The sequence below is a fragment of the Sphaerodactylus townsendi genome, linkage group LG08 (assembly GCF_021028975.2).
Source record: "Sphaerodactylus townsendi isolate TG3544 linkage group LG08, MPM_Stown_v2.3, whole genome shotgun sequence".
Lineage (NCBI taxonomy): Eukaryota > Metazoa > Chordata > Lepidosauria > Squamata > Sphaerodactylidae > Sphaerodactylus > Sphaerodactylus townsendi.
The window spans coordinates 23,296,420-23,321,966 of record NC_059432.1 but is presented as its reverse complement, the minus strand read 5'-3'; the positions used below and the strand labels follow the sequence as shown (position 1 = coordinate 23,321,966).

The following is a 25,547-nucleotide window of genomic DNA, read 5'->3' as shown; positions in this document are numbered from 1 at the left end:
AACTCAACACTGTGAAGCTAAAAAAGTTTTTGCTTTGGCGTTCTGCTTGTATTTGCACCAGCTGCTGCACTGATTTGGAGGCTCATTCCCTGGTTACACAGTGTACAGCTACTGTAAACTCCATACTGAGAAGCTTAAAAAGATTTTGATTTCAATACTGAGAAGCTTAAAAGATTTTGCTTTGGGAATTTATTGTGGACTTTAACGTCATTCACTTTAATAAGGACTTTCAACGGTTTGCATTGAAGGGGTTTAGTTCTTGAAGGCCCCTTCTGCACATGCAGAATAGTGCACTTTCAATCCACTTTCATAATTGTTTGAAAGTAGATTTTGCTATTCCGCACAGTAGAATGCAGCTTCAAAGTGCATTGAAAGTGGATTGAAAATGCATTATTCTGCATGTGCAGAAAGGGGCTAGGAGTAAAATTAACTTTGGTTTATCATTGTTTCTTGTGTTTAGCTTGTAACAATAATGACAGTATAATATTACAAGAAATCTTTTCTTGTATTGTCGAAGGCTTTCACGGCTGGAATCACTTGGGTGCTGTGTGGCTTCCGGTCTGTATGGCTGTGTTCTAGCAGCATTCTCTCCTGACGTTTCGCCTGCATCTGTGGCTGGCATCTTCAGAGGAAACAGCCCGGAAACCACACAGCACCCAAATCTTTTCTTGATTTTGTTCATTTGGTCATATTAGGTTTGCTGTATACTTAGTCTCCATTCTGTCAAATTTTTGTCCTAAGTAGCGCAGGTACGTCTATCATTTGTTCAAACTTAGAGCCTAAACCAGTGATGGCGAACCTTTTTAAGACCGAGAGCCCAAATTGCAACCCAAACCCCACTTATTTATCGCAAAGCGCCAACCCGGCAATTTAATCTGAATGCTGAGGTTTTAGTTTAGAAAAAAAACAGTTGGCTCCCTCTTCCTCCGCCCCCACCGCTCAAGCAGGGGCCAGCCTTCTCTAGCCTCCAGCAAGTCCCATGCGCACCGCTCTGTGCCTCTCTAGCATCTCTGCCTCCTCTGCGCCCCCCACCTCAGGCAGCAGCCACCTGGAGCACAAGCACCAGGCCCACCAGCCAAGTCCTCCCTGCTCACCACGGTGCACACACGTCATGCTAAGTGGCCCAGGCCAGCCTAGATGTGTGTGTGTGTGTGGGGAGGTGATTTTCCGCCCCCCATATGATGAACTCTGTGTGTGTGTGCCCACAGAGAGAGCTCCGAGTGCCACCTCTGGCACCCGTGCCATAGGTTCGCCATCACTGGCCTAAACGTACAAATTCTAGATAGCTTGCTTATTCCAGACTATCATTTTCCCACTGTTTTGTAAATACAAGCCATACTTCTCTAGTTCAGCATTTGTAATTCAAACTGAAAATAGGATGAGCACAGAGTAATTGTGGTGAAATCTTTCCTAGTTAGCTCAAAATATAGCACCTACCATCTTTATGAGCAATCTCTCTTATCTGTAAAGTTTTATGCAGCTTAATAGCATTGTTCCTGTTTAAATGGAAGGAGATTTACAGTGTGAAACTCCACGCATACAGCAGCTTGGAGCACCAGCTTGGAGGGAGACTTCCCCGGGGGACAGAAATGACCTGGGAATGCCCTCCTTCAGCAGTGCAGATAAATGAATGACAAGGCGTGTTCCTGCACTGTAGCTGATGCTGTTTTGAGAGTGACACTTGGATTCAAATCCGAAAATACAGGAAACATTCCTGGACAACGCAGGTACCTTTTAAATCCAGCCTGCAAAGCAAAACGAAACAAAATGTAGCGGTGATTTCTAATTTCTCCTCCCTGCTGCCTACTCCAATTTCCCTTTTCACTTGCATGAATCAAACCTATCACTCCATTTTCATACTTTTTTGCTTTTTTTGAACGGATTTTTTTCTCATGAAATGTGCATTTATACATGTTATGTATAAATATACTCTGGGTTGGATCCAAGTGTTCCATTTCTCTAATGAAAGGCACCAGCTTTCCATGGAGCTTTTTACAGTTGTGAAGAGTTTTCTATGGGTAAATGTATGTCTCTTCCACTGGAGCAAAACTCCTTCCACCATCAGAGGACTCACTGCCTGCAAGGAGGAGAACTGAAGCTGCACTGGAAGTGGTGGAAGGGCTGCGCTGGCACCCATGCCACCAGTGGCATGCAAACTGGCATGAACACCAGTGCTCAGGGACTTACCTCAGTGGCTAGACACTGCAGTGCCCAAATCTGGATGCTGCCCCCTGTGGTGGTTGGCTGCCACTGCAAATGCCAGCACCAGCTTGAAGGGAGACTTTTTTAACAACAACAACAACCTTTATTTGGCATTTAAAAATAGGTTCTAGAGCAATGCCAGACATTTTTGAAATACAAATCAAGAGTACATTCAAAACACAGACAGGAAGACTATATAGCAGTATACATTACTTAGGCTCATTCCGCACATGCAGAATAATGCACTTCCAAACTGCTTTCAATGCTCTTTGAAGCTGTGCGGAATGGCAAAATCCACTGGCAAACAGTTGTGAAAGTGGCTTGAAAACGCATTATTTTGCGTGTGCGGAAGAGGCCTCAGAAAGTTCTGTCACTTGTAAAAGAAATTTTGCTACTTTTTCCAAGAGCATGACATCTGTGTTTAACAGAAGCTGCACAACAGAACAGTCAGAGTCACTTTCAGATTTGTCTAGGGCCAGCCTGGGAGAGAAGTTCCTAATGCCCACATATCTTGGACAGTCAAGAATAATGTGAGCAAGAGTCAGAAGGGAGACTTTCCCGGGGGACAGAAATGGCCTGGGAATGCCCTCCTTCAGCAGTGCAGATTTTACCACCCGAAAAGGTGGTGGAAGTCATCTTCCACTATGAGCTTTCCTGGGGAAAAAAGGGAGTTTCTCCTTCTCCCCTTGCGCCTGTGCTGCCATTTGCTTCGTTGGAGGCAGCATGTCCGCACTGCTCCCAGTTGCCACTCTTCTCCCCCCCTTTGTATTGGACTGTTAGTCTTCATCTAAGTGACAATAATGACTGCCAAATGGTTTAAATAGCATGGTACAGTTTCATCAAAACCTGATGCAAATCGGTAGGCCGTGTGGTTATTTGGTGTCAACTGGACAGTTTGGTATGCAGAGGGAATAATTGGCTCGTATCTGATCAACCCTCTTGAACATGAAAAGTTTGATTATTGAGTGTGGTCATGTTGAAACTTGTAGCATTTCCAACGTTCAATAATCATTGATTCATATGACGTAGCAAAGGCACATGATCTATTTGTGGAGAAATGTTTGGATTGCTTTTAGGGGATTTATCACAGTTGAACAGAGACAAACGAGATCTCACATCAAAGCGCATATTGCAAGAACACAAGGAGCAGCAGTGGCGTAGGAGGTTAAGAGCTTGTGTATCTAATCTGGAGGAACCGGGTTTGATTCTCCGCTCTGCCGCCTGAGCTGTGGAGGCTTATCTGGGGAATTCAGATTAGCCTGTACACTCCCACATACTGGGTGATCTTGGGCTAGTCACAGCTTCTTAGTGCTCTCTCAGCCCCACCCACCTCACAGGGTGTTTGTTGTGAGGGGGGAAGGGCAAGGAGATTGTAAGCCCCTTTGAGACTCCTACAGGAGAGAAAGGGGGAATATAAATCCAAACTCTCTTCTTCTTCTTCTTCTTCTTCTTCTTCTTCTTCTTCTTCTTCTTCTTCTTCTTCTTCTTCTTCTTCTTCTTCTTCTTCTTCTTCTTCTTCTTCTTCTTCAAGCTGGCTTCTTCTTCCAAATTGAAACCACTCCTGTTGCTGTAGTATGGAAAGAAAACTTGAAAGTACAGGCTTTGGGTTTTGAAGCCTTCATTGTCATTGGCTATAACTGTTGCAGAGCTGGTCAACAGTTACATTCTGTCACCCAGTCTAGTCTGGTTTCATGTGCACATTATGGTTCACTGACAGCAGCTCTGCATTCTCAGGAAAGCTGTAAACAGGAAATTAGCCAGCAGCAGAGGTCTCCTCCACATTAGCAGCATCTGCAAGAGTTGTATATAGAAAGGCCAATTGGGTCAACCCCTGCATATATGAATGCAGCTTGAGATGGTGTGTTTATATGAGCTTTGTGTGCGTAGTATGGATCATTACTGTGGGTCCTGGGTGTGCCCCAATGGACTACAGTAAATCAATTCACAGTCTCAGTGGCTTAACTGAATTGAATTAAATAACTTTATTGGGGGGGGGGGTTCATGAGAAATATCCCTTACAATAAATCAGAATGCACAAATGAGAAAGCAAAAAAGAAGCAATCAGAAGAGGGGTGAATACTGGAGCTTTACTATATGGCCCCAAGAATGGGCAAAGAGTATGTGTAAATTGTAGAGAGGAACTGACAGTCGTTTACTGACTGCAACATTTCAAACAGCCTTCAGCACAAGCAGAGTTCCCAACAGGCATGATGGTGCCCTTTACTATCTTCCCTGGTACCCACCAAGGGTATTTAGAAATCGAATGGGGCTACATCGGGCTCATGGAAAGCAGGACATCTGATCAGCTACTGGGGATCAGGTTGGTGGTACTGATTAAAGTACCTTTGTTGCAATGGCAGCTGCCATAACAGTGTTGATGTATTCTCTTTAACGCCTCTTTTTAAAATTACCCCTCTTCTCCCCTACGCTTGAGCTTTCTCTGTGTGTAACTCAGCCTCCTGCAGCAGCCATCCTATAGCTGCACCCATCCTGTTGTGTCAAAATTCCAAAGGCAACTCACAAGCTCAAGTCTAGGAGCACCTTAGAGATCAGTATGATTTTCATGGTCTGAGCTTTCAAGAGTTAAAACTGCCTTCCTCTGATGCATATGTGACAAAGTCAAAAGCTCATACTCCAAAATCTTATAGGCCTCTGATGTACTACTGGGCTCGAATCTAGTATGTTTATTCCAGTATAAGCTTGTGTTAACCAAACCTCACAGATGCATCTGAACAAGTGAGATTTGATTTATGAAAGGTTACACAGAAATAAACTTGATTACTCTTGAAGTTCAACTTGGTTTCTGCGTTACTTTGCTACAATAAACTAACAAGGCCAATTGGTTCTGGTGGGTTTTCCGGGCTGAGTGGCCATGGTCTGGTACCATGGCCACACAACCCAGAAAACCCACCCGAACCAGTTGAATCTGGCCGTGAAAGCCTTCGACAATTCATTAACAAGGCCAGCATTTTGAAAGGTTTTGCATTTACACAATGGTGGCTTTCAATATGGCGGCAGGCTGCATAGGTGCTGCATGTGCCCAATTTATTTTTTGTAGTATTTTAAAATTAATTTTCACAGTATAATTGACAGACATAGAAACAAGATATGAAACAAAAAGAGTTCAAAACAGAGCAAAAAGGAGCACAGTACATCTATGCAAAACTGCATTAATGTAATCAGTAAGGGCTGTTAGACAGTGGAATGCACTACCTCAGAATGTGATGGAGTCTCCTTTGGAGGTTTTTAAACAGAGCTGGATGACCATCTGTCAGGAGTTCTTTGATTATGTGTTCCTACATTTCAGGGGGTTGGATTCAGTGGTCCTTGGGGTCTCTTCTAACTCTATGATTCATAACATAGTGGATCCTAATCTGACATTGTAATATTATCAAAGAAATCATAATGAAATTTTTAAATCACTATTTTCTATCCACCATCTACACTGTCTTTATTGATCAATCTCTTATATCTTAATCATTATCAGATTAATAATCTTTCAGTTGTTTTTATTTTTACATGTTCTATTCAGCTTCATTTAAGAAATAAAGTTCCCATCTCTCATCAACTTCATGTTTTGCCTGTCTATTTACAAAGTTTGTTAGTTGGGCCATTATAGCATATTCTCTGATTTTATCTTCTCAAAGTTCTGTAGTAAGGTCTTTATTGAATTTCCAAAAGGACGCAATTGTTAAACTCTGCAGTTGTTGCAGTTAATAACATAGTTTATTAAGCTTCTTAGGAAGGTTTTTCAATAAGATATTAAATAACATCATTTTTGAAATAAGAGAAAATTTAAATTTAATTATCTTTTGGATTTTCATATGTACTTCTATCCAGTAACTCTCATTTTTTTTACAAGTCCACTGTCGTGCTCCCACAGAAGCATAGTTATTTTAATTGTTGAGTATCAGTTTCTCATAGATAGCATGGATTTAGTCTTCTGTATAGTCTCTAAAAGGAGGGAATTTTAGTTAGCCCCTGCCCCTTTAAGAAGTTTCCCAAGAGGCAGTCTTTCTGTTATCTCCTAGCAATGCCCCTGTTTAACTCAGTTCAGTTCAGTACAGGTGCCTAGGGAGTCAGGAGGCAGTAGTATTTTGCCACGTCAAAGGTGTACAGAGAGCACAAAGTTGAGGTTTACAGAGAATAGTAGCCAGATAAAGACTCAAGGAACTTAAAGAAGTGGACTTTCCTGCAAGCAGTCAAAGAAAGAACAAAAGTACATCTTCTACTGTCCAGTCAAGCAAGTACTTTATTCTAAGCAGACCCTGGGAGGAGTTAGGGTTTCCATTCTTCTAAATATTAAACTTTTTATTTGAACTGTTAAACCTTGCTTGTGACTCTCCCACTCTGTTCTTGCTGGGCACAGGGCACCAGAAACCGTTTTGCTTGGAGAACAGAACATCCGCCACATATGGAAAGAGGACCCGATCTTTTTATGACATCTCTTGCAGAGACGATCATTTTGTTTAGTCAGCTTCTTGATCACATCAGGAGTTATATACCATCTGAAACACATTTTATACCAATTCTCTTTTAGCATTTAGCTTGCAGTAAGTTTAATATTTTTAGTCCATAATGTTTCCTATTGTTGAAAAGTTATCTCTTTGAAGATTTACATCCATTTTACCATGCATGTTCCATTTCTGTTTCAGCTTTCAGCAAAATCTTATATATACTTCCCATCAAAAGTCATTTCTGTGTTGTAATCTCTTTTTCAAAATCTGATAGTTCCCATAATGTTCCTCTTTGTAGTATTTTCTTCTAAGTCTGGATGGAATCTTGAAATATGTCATCTATACTTTTTTTTACCCTTCTTTCCTCTTGCCATGATTTGACTTTTCCTTGCTTATTGATCATTTCTTTATAGAGTATATTGTCATTCTTCCATGTTCCCAATTTACTGGCTTGCTAATATTATGTATTCTCCAGGGTCATCATGGTCAGGTTATGTTGTCTTTTCAAATCCCCATCTTCCTCTTTCTGCCAACCCCGGTCCCAGCAAGGCTCCCAGCCTTTGCTGCCAAGGCCACTGTGGCTTTCTTCCCCTTCCTTCTTCCTCTTCCAGCACATCTGACCTTGAAGAGACTGCTGGCATCTTCCTCACCCCAGGTTTTTGGGGATATTTTCGTCTACTTTTGGATGAGCTGGTGAGAGTGGAAGTGGAGGCCTCCCTCCCTCACTTGCTTGCTCGCCTGTCTGTCTAGGGCCCTTTCTGCACGGGTGATATACAGCGGGCCCAGGGATGGCAAAAACACCGCCCCTGGTCTGCTGTTTGCACAGGAGGCTCTGCTGCATCACACAGGAGGATGCAGCAGCACCGTCCTGGCTGCCCAGGAGCGGCGTGAAGCTGCTGCTGTAAGCCTTGCTCAATGAACAGCACTGGCGGGAAGACACTGCTTTCCCCCTCCCCTCCACTCACCGTCCCATCCAGCATCACTCTGGAGGGCTGCAGAGGGCTGCCCATGCTGCCCTCTGACCCCTGGAGGGCAGGGGGCTGGTCCTGCAGTCCTCCAGAGCGACGCTGGATGGGACAGTGAGTTGAGGGGGGCAACCAGAGTGGCTCCTTATGGAGCTGCCTCTCTGGCTGAGGGGAAAGTCTGGGCTGCAATGCCGATCTCCCTTAAGCCTCCCACTGGCATAATTAATGCCAGTGGAGGTGCGTTTCCGTGTGTGTGTGGAAAGCGCCTAGCATAGCTTAAGGCAAGCTGGGGAGAATGGGGCCATGTCAATTGTAAGCCTCACCACCTGCACAGCTTTGGGCGGGCAAGTGAAAGAGGCCCCTCCCAGCCAAACTGAAGTCACAATGGGCCCAGTGTTGATTTTGAGATGGCAACCATCACTTGAATGGGTAAAAGCATTGTCTGCATATTCACAATCAACAGTTTCTTTAAATGGGGGGAATTTAACTGGCCCAATAATTCTATTTTTTAATTCTTCAGATTTTTGTAGACTTAGGGGGGTCCCCATCTGCAGATTTAAGTATCCACAGGCAGAGGGGGTCTTAATGTGGGGAACAAGATATATAGGTAAACAATAAAATATCTTGTGATTCTGTAAACAAATGGAAATACAGTATTGTATTTAGAGAAAGACGATATACAATTGCTGTGTGTACAACTGGACAACAAAAAATCAAGAGTTATAAAATGAAAAATACAGGATAAAACAGACTGGACACATATATTTTACCTTGGTACCCAGGTAATCGAATGTTGAACATGCTGTATACATACAGGGTCATGGAGAACTAGCATGTTATTGAACTTCTACATTTTTTCCTGTCTGATCATGTTCGGTAGAAGAAGGAAGAAGATGCCAAAGATGCCTTTATTAGGACCAGGGTGAGACCAGCATGCACCCATGTTACCAGATGAACCTCAGAAGTCCAGAAAAAAGAACCTGGGATGTTTCCAGACTGGAAATGAGTTTGTCCCTAAGAGTAATATCTCTTTTTTATCTCATGTTATTTTCCCAGGACTGCAGAAGAGCTTGTGAAGCATGTATCCGGAGCATTGAGGATGAATGTGTGATGTACGCAGTCAGTACTCAGTATTCAAGCTGGAAGTGGAAAACTGGACAGGGTATGTATTACATAACCAATTTGACCTAAAAGTCAGTGAGGGAGCAAAGGCTGGGGCTGTTGTTTTCTATCAGCTAGGAGGGAGTGGTTCGGTTCTTTGGCACTCCAGATGTTATGGACTACAATTCCCATCAGCCCCTGCCAGCATGGCCATAACATCTGGAGTGCCAAAGGTTCGCCACCACTGCTCTAATGTCTCCTCATTTTGTCTATGTATCATGCCAAATTGTATTTTAAACATAGATACATAATGGAAAAAAGCCTTAACCCAAAATTCTCAGCTGTTCAAAGTCTTAGGCTTGGACCTTTTAGCAGGTAAAAGTGTAGTTATGACCAAATGCTCACATAGGTTTGTTTATTCACTTTATTAATACCCAGCGGCATAGCTGGGCCATACTGCTCCCGGTGCGCACTTTGTGTTTTCGGGGGGGGGGGGGGCTGGCAGCACCCCCCCTGCTCCCCTCACTTACCTTAGTCCAGCCTGAAAGTGCAGGCTGGAAAAAGCAGCCTGTTCACTTGAAAATGGCCTGAAGTTACCTAGTAGATCTGTGGGGAGAGCAGCACCAATTTCTGAGGAGATTTGTACTTCCTCCCACAAATACTTCCCTTTAACAAAATAACAATAACTTTATCATCTCTTCTGTAGAAGTGTTAAAAGGCTTGTTTTTGGGTGGCAAGTAACATGGTGTAAAACTATTTGTTCCCAGCTCAGCTAGGTCACAATTCCCTAAAGATTTCTGCTGTAACACACGCACCCACACACTGCAGGCTGCTTCTCCAAGTGAGACTGATGGATTGATTTTCTCTGGGATTTTCTCTGGTGTAGCTGGTCCCTTCACCACTGTCTTTAACACTGTGACAAAAGTACTTGGTGTAGATGTCACCTATTTTAGTCCCCACACATCCTCAGTCCAGTCTCGGAAGATAGGATTAGCTGATCTTTAGATCCTGTCTTGATCCTCCCACAAATTCCCAACCTACTATACATGTTCCTAGGGTTGAGCAATAACGAAAATATTTGGTAAAATTCAGATTCGGGATTATTCAGGCATAAAATTATCTGTATGCCCGAATAAGGTGAATATCATACTCAGGTATCCCAAATAATTTGAGTCCATCTGTTTTTGTTTTTTTGTGTTTTTTCGGATTTTGGCCTATGGGGTGCATTGTTAAAGCTAGTGGCACCAACATTTTTGGGTATCTTCAGGGGACTCTCCTGATGGTGCTGCCAAAGTTTGGTGCAGTTTGGTTCAGGGGGTCCAATTTTATGGGCCACCAAAGAGGGTGCCCCATCCCCATTGTTTCCAATGGGAGCTAATAGGAGATGGGGGCTACCCTTTGAAGGTCCATAAAATTTCACCCCCTGAACCAAACTGCACCACAACTGGGTGGTGTCATCAGGATGGTCTCCTGATGATGCCCTGCAATTTTGGTACTGCTAGCTTAAAACATGAGCCCCTGACAGGCACCCCAAGTTAAGTATTGGGAGGATTCTCGGGGGTGTGTGTGGATTCTTTAGGGTTTTTTTCCTCTTTAAACATTGCTTAAAGGGAGTTCAAGCCACGAACTCCCTTTAAACAATGTTTAAAGAATGTATTTTATTTAAAGGGAGTTCAAATTAAAAATCCACTCCCCCCCCCCCCATTCTCTCCCTTTCGAGTCATCCTCTCTCTATCTCCCAAGCGTTTCTCTCACTTTGGCATGGCACAGAAGCGAGAGAAGTGCTTGGGAGAAAGAGAGAAAAAGATTGGAAAGAGAATCACCAAGGCTCCCTTGCTGAAGAGGAGGCTTGGTGTTTCTCTTTCCAGTCTTCCTCTCTCTTTCTCCCAAGCGCTTCTCTCTCTTCGACATGGCATAGAAGTGACAGAAGTGCTTGGGGGGAAAAGAGAAAAAGATTGGAAAGAAAGAGGAACCCCAAGCCTCCCTTGTTGGAAGGGGAAGTATGATGGACTCTCTTTAGTTTCACAGAGAATCCACCCACCTTCCCCCAGCAAGTACCTGCAAGCTGGGAATCTTTAAAGGAACTCCGCCTTCCAGACACTTGCCGGGGGAAGAGGGGAAGCAGCAGCATTCAAGGATCATTGAAACGATCCCCAAATGCAGCCGAATATATACAAGGCGATCCAAATATTTTCTATTCAGATTGGCTCATATTCGGGCATAATGTATTTGGACCAAATATGCCTCAAATACACCTGAATAGGCTGCGATTTGGCCATTTTAGATGATTTGGATAGCCTAATGGTATCTTTGTATTCTCTACAACACCTCTCCCACCTTCTGACTAGAATAAGAGGACCCAGATCTCTCAGTTTCCAAAGACTAGCCTGTCTAATGTATTGTCGAAGGCTTTCACGGCCGGAATCACTGCTGTGTGGTTTCCGGGCTGTATGGCCGTGTTCTAGCAGCATTCTCTCCTGATGTTTCACCTGCATCTGTGGCTTCAGATCCTCTGAAGATGCCAGCCACAGATGCAAGCGAAACGTCAGGAGAGAATGCTGCTAGAACACGGCCATACAGCCCGGAAACCACACAGCACACTAGCCTGTCTATTTCTAGCACTGACTAACGAAGCCTCCAGCCCAAGCTTAACACTATCTGAGGAGCTGACCACATTTCTTTCCCTCTAACTCCTCTTCTCTCCCCTGTCACAGAGGTTCTGTGGCCTCTCATTGGCTGGAACCTCTTGGAATTTGAACATATCACCCAAGATCAGAAATTGGCAGCGATGCCTGAACAGTAGAGGTGGAAAACCTCTAGCACACATAGTAAAACAATTGGTACAAAGTTGTCAAAAGTGCCAGTAACAAGATCTCTATTTCTAACAAGGCACAACACATTAGAATTGCAAGTCTGTTCTGATTATAAGACAGCAGGTGAATCTGCTCAGATCAACAGTGGTAACACTGTTGGCGAAGTAGTCAAGTTGGCTATCATCTGTGATCCATGCATCCCATTAGGTGCTTTTACAGGGATCTGTGTGGAAGTTCTTGAGGATTATCCCTCAGCCGATGCTCATTCAAACGAACTCGTTTGCTGTATAATTTCCTCTGCTACTGGGCATGAAACGAAGTTGGAAAAGTGTCCAACCTGGAAAGCTGGCAGCAGAAGAGAAACCTAACAGGCAATGCCCTTTTGCACTGCATTTTGGCAGCTGCTCCTGCTCAGATGAAAGAACAATCACAGGAACACAATTCTTCCCAAATGGATGTAGGGACAGGTAGTAGTAACACTGTGTTGCTCCCTGCACTCAGAATCAGACTCTGCATAAAATGAATGCTGGTTGTGCTGCATCAGGGCATACTTGATTACCCCTTTTTATTGACCTGGATTAATGCTGACGGGATGAAACCTCTTAGGGTAGCATACAATATTATGACGCACATTGAAAAATAAATCTGTATTTTTAAAGTAACACTATAAAACCCAAATCGCTTTATTCCCCAGGGTTTAACTGTGCTTGAATTTCAGCAGCTCTTACTACATACTGTGTGGAAATGAGATGACTGTGCAAAAGATGATTTTCTACAAGAATAACCAAACAATATGGTATTAAACACTAGGCAATTAAGCTAGCACAGCTGCCCTTTTGGGTCTGAATTATGCCTTAAAATTACCACTGTCACATTGTTCTTGGAAGAGAAGGCAAACAAGGTCTTTCTCCAAAATACTTTCCAAATGAAAGGCTGCATCATTGTTCTACATGAATATAAGTTAGGCAGTGACAGAAATAACTGCATAAATTTCCCATGATGACTTTCTTTGAGCATTTTATGTATCACATAAATGATCTGTCCATACTGAAAACAGGGGCAGCCCAATTCAGAGCCCTAGGCCAGCAGGAGACAGTTCTGCTATGGCACTGCCTTGCTGCCTCCAGAGGGCACAGGCAGGCAAAAGAAAAGCCTCCCTGCCATGGAAAAGCCCTCCATTGGGCTCAGTGGGCTTACACAATCCACAAGTGTGGCATAAGTCCCCCAGGCACTGGCATTCCAGGAGGCAGTGTTGGGGTGGAAGCCAACTAATGTTGACTCCACCCTTGGCCACTCCTCTGGAACTCCCTCCCCTGCCACTATGCTGGCAGAGCTGGAGGAGGCATGGGGGTGCTGACATGGTCCTCTGTGTCATGTCAAGGGAATCCCAGGAGGCTGCAGAGGCCACCCACCAGCGGATTTCCCACTGCTGGGGTAAGTGCTCCAAGGAGTGCATTTCTGTTGGCCTAGGGGCCCATTGCCTCCACAATACCTTTCAGCCCCACCCCCACTCTGGATTGGGCTGTAAATCAGTTAAATCCTACTAGCAAATGGAGGGGGGGGGAACCCAATTTTTATAACAGTTTAGAAAACAGATTACCATCTCAGGGGCCATTCTGTTTTCCAGTTCTCTGTTTCTGAGATTTTGGTTCTCAGTTACAGCCATTTTCTATACTATAGCGCTTACATCCAGTGGCGTATGTGCCTAGGGACATGGGGTACCCCATGTACCCGGGTGCCCCCTCCCAGTGGAGGGCACAAAAATTTCTGGTTTGTTTGTGGTTTGTTTGTATTTTTTAGTGTTTTTTCAGTTTTTGGCTTGCAGGGGGAGCAGTTCCTAGGCTAGCAGCACAAAATTTCAGGGATTTTTCGGGAGGCCCTCCTGATGATGCCACCCACGTTAGGTGAGGTTTGGTTAAGGGGGTCCAAAGTTATGGTCTTCCAAAAGGGGTGCCCCATCTCCTATTGTTTCCAATGGGAGCTAATAGGAGATGGGGGTTACACCTTTGAGAGTTCATGACTTTGGACCCCCTGAACCAAACTTTACCAAACCTGGATGGTATCATCAGGAGAGCCTCCTAAAGATACCCTGAAATTTTGATGTTGTAGCTTAACAATTGCACCCCTGACAGCAGGCACCCCCTCAAATTTCCCCAGATTCTCCTTTTAAATCCACCCCCTTTGGCATGGACTTAAAGGGATAATCTGAGGTCCCCAGTTTAAACATTGAAAATGATGCTATTTCAGGGTGGGGGAGAATCCACCCCAAAACAGCATCACTTTCAATGTTGTTTTAACTGGGGACTCCAGATTCTCCCTTTAAGGTTTAAAAGAAGAATCTGGGCTCCCTAGTTTAAACACCATTGAAAGTGATGCTGTTTGAGGGTGGATTCCACTGGAGGTGTTTCATGAGAGATGATGCTGACATTTATTTGGTAAATGTTTTGCTGGGGGTGATTTGTGAGAGATTTACATGCTTAATACCCACTTGCACTGGCTTGGAGTTGTTTCTCAGGCTAACAACCTACCTCATAGGATTGGTGTGAGGACAAAATTAGGAAGGAGAGTTGGTGGGAAGAGAGCCATGTATGTTTTTCTGGGGGTGGGAGGTGTTTTGTGAGCTGGTGCAAAAAATCATTGTTTGGTCATGGTGGGGGAGGGTGGCCAAATCAGATTTTGCCAAGCCAAAAAGACAATTAAACTGGGGTAGGAATGGCCCCACCATTCGGATTGATGCAGTCTCCAAGTAGCCCCACTGTCCTTGAGTGTAACAGCCAGTTTTGACACTTCTTGCCCTTTCCCTAGAGCTGTAGTGACTTATTGATCAGAGTAGTGGCTTCACAGTTGAAACACAGAGGTAGCCAGAATTGGAATGTGACAAGCCAAGCCCTTGTCTCCAGTAGATGCTGTCTGATTTCAAGGCACAGAGTGGTGCAGGGCACACAGTCAGGCATACCCAGGAGTCTATACAGGAATTGTGCTCAACTGAATTAGACCAGGAGCCTATCCAAAGTGGGACTCTGTATAGAACCGCAGATATATATTGTTTGCCCTTATAAAAAAAGTGCATAATGGCCATGAAGCTGGTCTCACAATTCATGATCGTGTGGTCTCTATGGCTAACCCAGCCTCCTCTATAATGAAGGTGCAGACCCAGATATTTGAAACATTTGACCTGTTCCAGCTGATGGCCTCCTAATAGCCATCGAGATGGCTTCCAGGATCTTGAGAACAGTACGATCTCAGATTTTTGAAGATTTAGTGTTAACCCGTTGTTAAGCCTGAGTCTTTTGGAGGAAGAGATCTGTGAGAAGTTCTTTCCCAAAATGCTATATATATAATGTCCTAAGGTTGTTATATTTATGCCATGTAGAATCCACCTTTATGTAACTTTGACAATTCTCCCAATAACATGTTTGTTCTGCAAAAGAGGTATGCCATGATTTTATAACAGCTCTGGCTTGTTCGTCTACTTCTCACTCTTGATATTTTTCTGCTTTGAAACTGCATTGACATGCACAATGCAGTCTCCAAGTAGCCCCACTGTCCTTGAGTGTAACAGCCAGTTTTGACACTTCTTGCCCTTTCCCTAGAATCATGATTTCTTTCATAAAGAATTTGTCTGCCTTTTAGAACAGGCTTTTGTCAGAGAGCCAGACCCCCTGACAACTGTTTTCTTCACTCACTTTGCTGTTGGCTCATGTTAAAAATAATGTCAAGAGCTTCACAGCCAGAAAGCTCTCCACCTCATGGGCCACTGTGGTTCAATGTTCAAGGCCACACTGACATGGCTAGAGAATGAAAGGTGACACGGTTGGAGCAGTATTGAAATAAGATGAAAAGTGTCTGCTGAAGTCTCAGAGAAGGCTGGTTTCCAAGATTATAGGAGACAAGGAAGCACCTGCAAGAAACTTGTGGGGAGGGAGCATTCTTCCTGTCTTTGTTTCTTTCCCTCTATCCCTACTTCTCTGCCTTTCACTCTTTTTCCATTCTGCCACCCCTTCTCTTATTCTCTCCCCCATGCCTGTCACTCCCTCTGCCCCCTATTCATAACTCTCTCTGCCTCCTACTCCATCACTCCTTCCTCCCACTTTCTGCCCCCACCTCCTCACACTCTTTCTCTTCCCCAACCCAATCCACCCTTCTTTTTCTTTCTCTCTTCCTCCACAGGACCATTCCTCTTCCTTCTCTTTTGTCCCCCCCACAACCAATCGCCCCCCCTCTCTCTCTCTCTCTCTCTCTCTCTCTCTCTCTCTCTCTCTCTCTCTCTCTCTCTCAAAATACATGTTCTCACTTCTTTAAAACACAGAGAGACATCTGGTGACAGTAAACTGAGGTGAATTTCTAAGGAAAATTTATTCAGCTTCCTCCTTATCTTCTGCCTCAGATTCCCAGAGTCCTCTCTGGGGAACAGCTATTTATTTGTTCTTTGCTACATCCTCACATTTCTGTATAACACCTCTTTGTCAAAATCTTGTAGTGCTCATAACAGCTGTGAAAGTTAATACTGCTGAGGGCTGTGAAACCTCTTTGTTCACATATCACATACAATGTATGGGCAAGGTATATCATAGTAAATCTAAAGATAGGCCCAAATAGTCTTGCCCCATTAACTGGTTGGATCACAGTGAACCATAATGGTTTCAGTCATTCAAAACTACAGGAAGACAGAAAATTAAAACAATAGCAGGTTCCAATACAGGGAATGAAGGGAACAGGAAAGCTCAAGGGTTTGTATGAATCATTAAACTCCCAACATGTTCCAAGTCTTCTTTGGTGGCAACTTAATGATGAATATATCATTCACTCAGTATGTCAAGTAGAACAATGATAAATTGACTCAGAGCTAGGAATGCCCTAAAATAGTGATTAAAATCAACACATTGGAGGTGACCCATAACAAATGATGATTCTGATAAAGACCATAAAACAGGACAAGCAGCATAAAACGTTTAAAAATCAAGGGTACGAGTATGGATCAAAGTCCCCTTTTTCTCTTTAAGAAAAGTTGCTATGTGTTTAGTATCAAACAGAAAAAAAATTACACTTTGCTCTATCCATGCATTGTAGTCTGTAGTAAAAAAATATATGTTAGAATAAATATTATAGGCATAGCTTCCTCCATGTAATCTACAGTGCTCTTTCCTGTAGTTTCCTTTATAAATTAAGGGGTTCTAACATGTATTTTAGTATAGGCTGTGAGGGGTGGATGGACAAAAATGTTATATTTTCTGTTTGATACAGAGCAGATCGTTTAAAAGAAAAGTAGGATTATGCTGTGACTCCTAGGTTGAACCCCACTTATGAGTATGCTCACAGAAGTCACATTTAGTACCTCCAGCAGCTCCTGTGTGTCCCCCCTCTTCAAGCCACTGAAGAGGACTGGTGGGCCCTCTTCCTCCCATGCCTTTGAGTGCGTGAAGCTGCTCTATCTGATGTTTTTGAAATTACGTCAGGTAAAGCTTGCTAACTGGCTTAGCCAGTCACAGATGCTCAGCCTAATCTTCATTTCAGGGTTTTTGTGAGATTAAAATAAGGACAGAAAATAATATATGTTTCTCTGAATTCTTTGGAGGAAGCAGGGTGAATAAATAATAGATGGATGCATTCTCTTATGTACTGTATAAACTAGTTATTTGTTTGTTTGTTTGTTTGTTTATCGGTTGTGCCTCTTAGATCATAATTGTTTCACTCATTATTACAATACATTGATATCTTTATTATAGCTTGCCTTTTTGGCAATGCACTCCAATAGCATGAAACATCCAACAAACATGTAACAGGCCATGAGGGGCTTTCTGCACAATGGCCAATTCCTTGAATTAATCCCAATAATAGGAAGGTAACCACTGCATGTTCTGCCTAGCTTCTGATAGTAACCAAGCTGTGGCATTCTATATCAACTGGAATTTCCTTTTTGACTTCAAGGGCAGACCCATGTGGAGCACTATGATCAGCATAGCATAGATCCCTGTGGCAAGACGGTTCAAGTGAAGGTGGAGATCCATCTTCCAGGCTAGATGAATATGGAAGAAGGTTTTTTTTTTTTAAAAAAAAACTGCAATAGATACATTTAAAGACTTTTCACCAAGGTGACCAGACGTCCCACTTTTGGCGGGACAGTCCCGCCTTAAACCAATTTGTCCCACGTCCCGCAGGTTTTTTTTTACTGTCCCGATTTTTGGAAGGCTGCCGCACTGCCTTCTGGGGCGCTTCCACAGAAGGCAGTGCGGCAGCCTCCTGCGCACGCGACTGCAGGAGCGCACTGCCTTTTGGGGCGCTCCCCGGTGTCCCGCCCTGTCACAGGGTGCGCCTGCCCACCCTGGTCCCGGTTTAAAAAGGTGACAATCTGGTCACCTTACCTTTCACTCTACTGTGAAAGTCACTGAAGAGGACTGGTGGGCCCTCTTCCTCCCATGCCTTTGAGTGCGTGAAGCTGCTCTATCTGATGTTTTTGAAATTACGTCAGGTAAAGCTTGCTAACTGGCTTAGCCAGTCACAGATGCTCAGCCTAATCTTCATTTCAGGGTTTTTGTGAGATTAAAATAAGGACAGAAAATAATATATGTTTCTCTGAATTCTTTGGAGGAAGCAGGGTGAATAAATAATAGATGGATGCATTCTCTTATGTACTGTATAAACTAGTTATTTGTTTGTTTGTTTGTTTATCGGTTGTGCCTCTTAGATCATAATTGTTTCACTCATTATTACAATACATTGATATCTTTATTATAGCTTGCCTTTTTGGCAATGCACTCCAATAGCATGAAACATCCAACAAACATATAACAGGCCATGAGGGGCTTCTGTGGGCTCCTGTGGGGCCACAAAGGATTGCGAAGAGCTCCAAGCGGACCTTGATAAATTAGGTGAGTGGGCTCAGAAATGGCAAATGCAGTTCAATGTAGCAAAATGTAAAGTGATGCACATAGGGGCAAAAAATCCAAACTTCACATACACGCTACAAGGGTCAGTGCTATCAGTCACAGACCAGGAAAGGGATTTAGGCGTCTTAGTTGATAGTTCCATGGGAATGTCAACTCAATGCATGGCAGCTGTGAAAAAGGCAAACTCTATGCTGGGGATCATTAGAAAAGGAATTGATAATAAAACTGCAAAGATTGTCATGCCCTTATATAAAGCAGTGGTGCAACCGCACTTGGAGTACTGTGTCCAGTTCTGGTCGCCGCATCTCAAAAAGGATATTGAGGAGATAGAAAAAGTGCAGAGAAGGGCAACAAGGATGATTGAGGGACTGGAGCACCTTCCCTATGAGGAGAGGCTGCAGCGTTTGGGACTCTTTAGTTTGGAGAGGAGACGTCTGAGGGGGGATATGATTGAAGTCTACAAAATTATGCATGGGGTAGAAAATGTTGACAGAGAGAAATTTTTCTCTCTTTCTCACAATACTAGAACCAGGGGGCATTCATTGAATATGCTGGGGGGAAGAATTAGGACTAATAAAAGGAAACACTTCTTCACGCAACGTGTGATTGGTGTTTGGAATATGCTGCCACAGGAGGTGGTGATGGCCACTAACCTGGATAGCTTTAAAAGGGGCTTGGACAGATTTATGGAGGAGAAGTCGATTTATGGCTACCAATCTTGATCCTCTTTGATCTGAGATTGCAAATGCCTTAACAGACCAGGTGATCGGGAGCAACAGCCGCAGAAGGCCATTGCATTCACATCTTGCAGGTGAGCTCCCAAAGGCACCTCGTGGGCCACTGCGAGTAGCAGAAAGCTGGACTAGATGGACTTTGGTCTGATCCAGCTGGCTTGTTCTTATGTTCTTATGTTCTTATGTTCTTACTGTCAATTGCTTTTCTTAGGAGGATGTGAGGTTGAAATGGTTGAAGATCACAATGTGCTACTAAGTCAAGAAGTGTAGAACTCATTTTGAAATTCCGTGGTACTTATGGTTCTCCACCATCTCTTCACCTAGCCAGAGCAACAAACCTGCAGATTACCTTTTATACACTTACTTTGTTTGGGTCCTAAAAAATCTCATTTTTGGTATATTCCTTTTACAGAAGTGTGAGTTCTGTAAAACACATGCAAGTGTGGGTTCAATTGGCACCAGATATACATTTCAATTAACACCAGAGCTTTAGTTCCCCTTGGTTCTTCAGAAGCTTCTCCTAAGCAAGAAGGGAGGGGGGAATCTGGTGGCAGTTCTACTGAATTTAGCAGGGATTACAAATTAGAGATGAAAGGTTTGTTTTATTTTTCTCCATGGGGCCTTTTATCTCAGGCAATGTTAACTTGTTGGTCTGTGTCAGGCCAGAGCTAGACATTACAGCACACGAGGGGCCATCACCAGTGGCATAGCTAGGGAAAATGGAGCTCGGGGCAGATTTTGAGTTTTCTGCCCCCCATGGGCTCGAGCCGCCCCCTGCACTCCCCCCCCCCGTGCCCCACTTACCTTAGCCGATGGCAAATCTGAACTAATAAGCCTCCGAAGAGCTTCAGACATACTCTGAATAAGCACTATTTTCCCCAAACACTACAGAAAGTGTTTCCCAAAGAGAAACAGAAAACAGGGGGAGGAGCATCAATATGAGAGCATAATGCTTTCTCAGCCCAGCCATACCAGAGGTCTCCAAGGGTACCTCGCAAGTATCTCTGCCTGTAGGCAGCAACCCCAAACACTGCTAGAAGTCTCTTTTGCAGCCGAGGCCCCTTGGAAACATGCAGATCTAGTTTGGGAAAGGGGGAGACCCCTTTCTTTCTCTGCCCTCCCACCCTGCTCTCCCACTCACCTGATTCTCTGTGGCTTGCCTCTCCTCCTACCCCTGGGAAGTGATCTCAGCCCTGACTCCCCACCAGATTAGGGCCAGAGGCGGTGTGGCTGGTGCTGTGGAGGGTGCCCTGGCTGGGGAGAGGCCAGCCCTAGTGCCGCCTCCTTGCCTGGTGTGCCCAAATGGGAATGCCCTCTCCCATGGCCAGTGTGCCCTCCACAGCACCGGCCACACTGCTCCCGGCCTGGGTGGGTGGACTGAGCATTCTCCTGTGGGGCCAGCCACCAAGACGCGACCCTGCAAGCCAGGCCTCAGTGCCTCTTCCCATTTGGGCGCACCAGACAGGGAGGCAGCGCCGAGCCAGCTGGCCCTGCAGGAGAAGGCTCAGCCGGCACGTCCACAGTCAGAGGCAGCGTGGCTGGTGCTGTGGAGGTGCACTGGCCGGGGAGAGGCCAGCCCTGGCCCAGCCTCCTTGCCTGGCACACGCAAATGGGAAGGCCCTCTCCCTGGACAGCACGCCCTCTGCAGTGCCGGCCATGCTGCTCCTGACACTGGACACACTGGCTGAGCCTTCACCTTTGCTGGGCCTTACTGGGAGCCCCTGTCTGGGGCGCAGTGGAAGGGGGGAAGGAGTGTGGGAGCAATTTTCCACACCCACATGACCCAAATGGCCTCTGCCCAGGACACGTGACTGCACATGTTCCCGTGGGTGCCATGCGCCTGGCCCCTGCAAGTGCCACAAACAGTGGCATTGATTTTCACTCTCCTCTCTCCCTACTGCCTAGTAATTCAAAACACATCATGGGCTAACATCACCTTGAGCATTTCCTGGCCCCTGCAAGCTGAGGACTGGGGTACAGTCACCCGCAAAAGGGCCATTTCGTATGTAGTTGGGTCGTTTTCACTGAGGGAAAGAGAAAAAGGAGACAGGCTCCTTTCTGTGGATCAGCTTTACCATCCAGAGCAGGTCTCACAATAAAATGCCCCATCCCCTCAAGGGTATGGAAAACTGTAGATGAACTAAATTTCCAGTTCTCATTTAATAATTTGACGCACTTGTGAACGTGTCCCTGTTCCTTCTGACAATATTTTAAAGCTTATCCCCCTTGCATCTAAAAAAAAGTCGTTGTATCTGTGATTTAGACACCTGGGGAGATTACCATGGAGAACAATCCCCAGAGTATGATTATCATTTTAGATTTATGAGCAGCAAGTCGTTGTGCTAGTGAAGAAGTTCAAAGGAATGACCTAGAGAAACTTGCTTCTTCGTATATCGCTTGTTGGGGACTTAAATGCTTGATTCGCTGCCTGCAATGGCAACTTTTCCAAGTAAGATCATGAACCCCACAGATGCCTGCTTGTAGGGAACATGTTTGTAACAAATTCAATATTTTTTACCTTAATTTGGATGGAATTGCCGGACTTCCAACACAGAGTGAAGATTGTAATCTTCTTTAGCCTCTGCTTGTTTTTTGAATTGAATGTCTGAGATATTTTTTAATACAGTTCAAAATTATAAACAGTCAAAAGACATGCCACCTTTCTGCCCCAATGGGTATTCATGATAGTTTGACAGCCTAGTAGCTGTCACTCATCCACGCTTTCCCTATTCTCCAGCCCTCAAAAAGAAGAATGAAGCATGATAATCATCAATGTAGTAGTAAAGAAAAGAGACTTTTGTTATCTAAATCTGGAAATGGTCTCTCCTCCATATATTCAGCTTTAGCCCGAACTACAAAAACACATCCATTTCCCAGAGGTGATGTGGAGTTAATGTACCTACCCCAAACAACTATCTTGCATTTCCCCTTCTCCATCTTGCTGCTAGATCCATCTTCCTCCCTATTCCATTCCTGAGGGTCTTCCCATCTTTGATACAAGCTTTTAGAGAAAAAAAACAAGAAATTTTAGGGGGTGTAGAACCTTTTCCAAGCCACCGTCTGTTTTTAGTGTTTTGAATCAAATCCATTGGCTGGGTTCAGGCATACCATGAGACCATGGTTTGTTTTAATTAGGGTTAGTTTGTTACATCAAAATTCAGGTTAAAGGCACTCAAAATGCTGGTTTCATGTCCTTTTTAAAAAACAGTCTGGAAGAATGTTGTCAAAATCAGGATTAAGCCAGGTCAGCTCTATTCAGACTTCATGTGAAACTGTTGTTAAAACTAATAAACCAACTGGATCCTAATTTGATGGATTCTAACTAACTAGAGTTACTGGGTCACATTTACCATGGTTTCGCTGAATGTCTGAACTGAGCCATTGTCCCCAAGTATTGTACTTTATTCTTCAAAAATAAGGCTAAATAGAAGGAGAACAAATGAATTCACTAATGGTACCATGGTAGCATCCAATCTCAGAGGCTAAGCAGGGTCAGTACTTATAAGGGAGAACACTAAGGAAGTTTCTGCAGAGGAAGGCAATGGTAAACCTTCTCTGCTTCTCACTTGTCTTGGAAGCCCCTTGCTTGGGATGCCATCAATTGGCTACAGTTTGACAGCACATCTTTGGGGTGAGGATTAAATCTGAACTATGTCTCTGGTGACTCCAGTGTCATTAGTCATTTGGGTTTCAACTCTTGTCACATATATTCCAGATTAGGATGTGTGTGTTTATTCTACTGGGGTTATACTAGTGTTTAAAATGTTCTTCCTGGAATCTGTCATTTTCCTGGAAGTTAAAATATATACACAGTCACAGTTCTCCCAAAACTCTCTAAATTCACATTGAGGCAAATAATGGCAACCCATGTCTGCATATCTCTTGCCTTGAAAACCCTACAGGATTGCCCTAAATCACCTGTGATCTGATGGCTCTTTGCATTGCACCGCCATCAAACAGGAGGAAGAACATAGACTAGTGCATGGACACTGGAAAGGAATGGATACTTCATCCGTACTCTACTCCTAATGGAGAGAAACTGATTGTTGCCTTTGGGACATCAAGAACATTGGAACTTGGCTAGTTTTGCTTGCCAACTTAGAGAAGAGGCTAAATTGATGATGATACAGTCTCCCTTTGTATTGTTCTACTCTCTCCTATGTTCATTGCTCCATACAGTGAGATCCACTGCTGATGGACCCTTCCTCCCAAGACCACCTCCCTGAAGTTAGGAGCCACATTAATTAGAACTATTGAAATGGGCCCAGTTTAATGTGTTTTTTTTTAAAAAAAATTGTGTTGCATTATTTAGATTTCCAAGAAGTTGTAACAAGTGGTAACATTGAAAACTACAGCTTTTAAACTCAAAAAAGCCCCCATTGCCATGAAGAAACCACACAATTACGCTGGTCATATGAGAATGGAGGCAAAATGAATCCTGGGGCTAAGGATCCAATTCATAGAAAGTTATGTATGCCACTAAAATGAACACATCCAGCAGTTTTCATTTAAGTAACAATTTCTGTTCTTTCTGGGAAAGCGGCTTACGAATTAAAACTGAAGTGTTACGAAATAATGATCAACCTTCGTAAAATCACAAGAAGCCAACAGTAGAATGGTGTTCAGTCAACAATCAGTTCAAAATCCTAGCAGTATCCAACTGGTATTTTTTTTTGTAGAAAATAAGTTCCACAACAGTAATATCACAAAGTTAGCATCATGTCAAAAGCCTGTGCCGTCATCCATCTTAACTTCTCCTGGTGGAGGCATGCCAACAAGGCTTCACCAGATGACCTCCCTGGGTCAAGAGGTTTAAATCGCAATAGTATTGTTGATAGACACTGGGCCTAATCCATTTAGGTCGTAAATCACAACAACGCCCCTTTCTCCTTGTTGTCGTATACAGGCATTCCAATTTGTAAACCCTGAAGCTAAAATCCAAGCAGTCTTCAAAAATACCCTTATCCAGTGCATTAACTGACTTAGGCATTCCTCACTTTCTGTATGGGGGATTCTGCACAGCCAATCTAAAACAGGATAAGGAGGCAAAAAAATGTTTTGGGGACAGAGGTTCACAGAGAACACCCCAGAATGGGTCAGATCCGTTTTAGAGAACTCAACCTAGGTCCGTGGTGGCGAACCTTTGGCACTCCAGATGTTATGGATTAAAATTCCCATCAGCCCCTGCCAACATGGCCAATTGGCCATGCTGGCAGGGGCTGATGGGAATTGTAGTCCATAACATCTGGAGTGCCAAAGGTTCGCCACCACGGGCCTAGGTTAAATGACTATTGCTAAACAAGTGAGCTTACCCCCCTGTAACCTGGGTTTCAAACATTTCCTACTTGTCTGTGCAAAATACAGCAGCAGGAAGCATCCAGTTTCCCCCCTTCCATCCTCTAAAGTGTGAAAACTGCCATGAAGGAAGGATACCCACACTGTGTAGCACAGCACCAGTGTATAACAGGGCGTAATCTTCCTTTTGTGGTCCCCTTGGAATACCCAGATCCTGTTTTCCCATACCTGTATATCACCACCCATTAGGATCAACATTTTGCTAGAGAAACATAAAACTCATGGCGAATTTAATAGCCCAAAAATACAGAGATCAGATCTCGTTGTTTCAGTTTGACTTCTTGTTCAGTGGAGTTCTTTATTAATGTCCACTTGCATTGCTAAGAGGAGGACACCTGACAAAAAGCAGACGTTTTGCAAACCAAATTTTCTTGCTTGCAGGTGAAGATGACTCAGTTACCAGAGGCTGAGAAACAAAAGATAGCAGAACAGGTGGCTGACTTCAAGAAAGTTAAGAGTAAGCTCGACGCAGAGATTGAGATCTGGGATGATACCAGCAATGACATTATTGTTCTGGCTAAACGGATGTGTGTGATCATGATGGAGATGACAGATTTCACAAGGTAATCATGAGGTTGGTTTTATATATACATATTGTACAGTGGGTTTTATTTATGTATAGATGTGTGTGTGTGTGTTTGCAAGAGCTAGAAGCAATTGTCACATTAAAAATGGATAACGCAAAGAGCTTGTAATGACAGGTGACAAGTGAGTGTCAAAACTAATAGATCTGAAAATTGAAGTATTCCTTGTGAAATACTGAAATGCCAGGAGCAGTGTTGAAACCTTTGTACCATGCTTGCCCAGAGGAGAGGCAGTGTGTTGTTTGTCTATGTCCTTTATGTTTTTTTTTTCTTTTATTTTGCTCAGGGTTATATTTTCTGGTTGATCTTTTGAATATAATTGGGCTGCAGGCTTAAAGACAGTTCCTTGGGATTAAGTCCCATTGAACATGGAATTTATTCAGAATAGACATATTTAGAATTGCTCCTTCAGAATTACTCTGTGTAATCTACCTTCAATTCCAGTGAGA

General features: G+C 43.8%; 1 protein-coding gene across 1 annotated transcript in view; it reads left to right on the top strand.

The window, feature by feature from the left end:
• The window catches only part of CTNNA3 (catenin alpha 3), an 892,356-nt gene that overhangs the window by 801,482 nt on the left and 65,327 nt on the right, over window positions 1-25,547 (top strand). Inside the window, exons 15-16 of the mRNA XM_048506869.1 lie at window positions 8,745-8,786; window positions 24,896-25,077. Of these exons, the coding sequence (XP_048362826.1) occupies window positions 8,745-8,786; window positions 24,896-25,077 (224 nt within the window). The remainder of the gene's footprint in view (window positions 1-8,744; window positions 8,787-24,895; window positions 25,078-25,547) is intronic.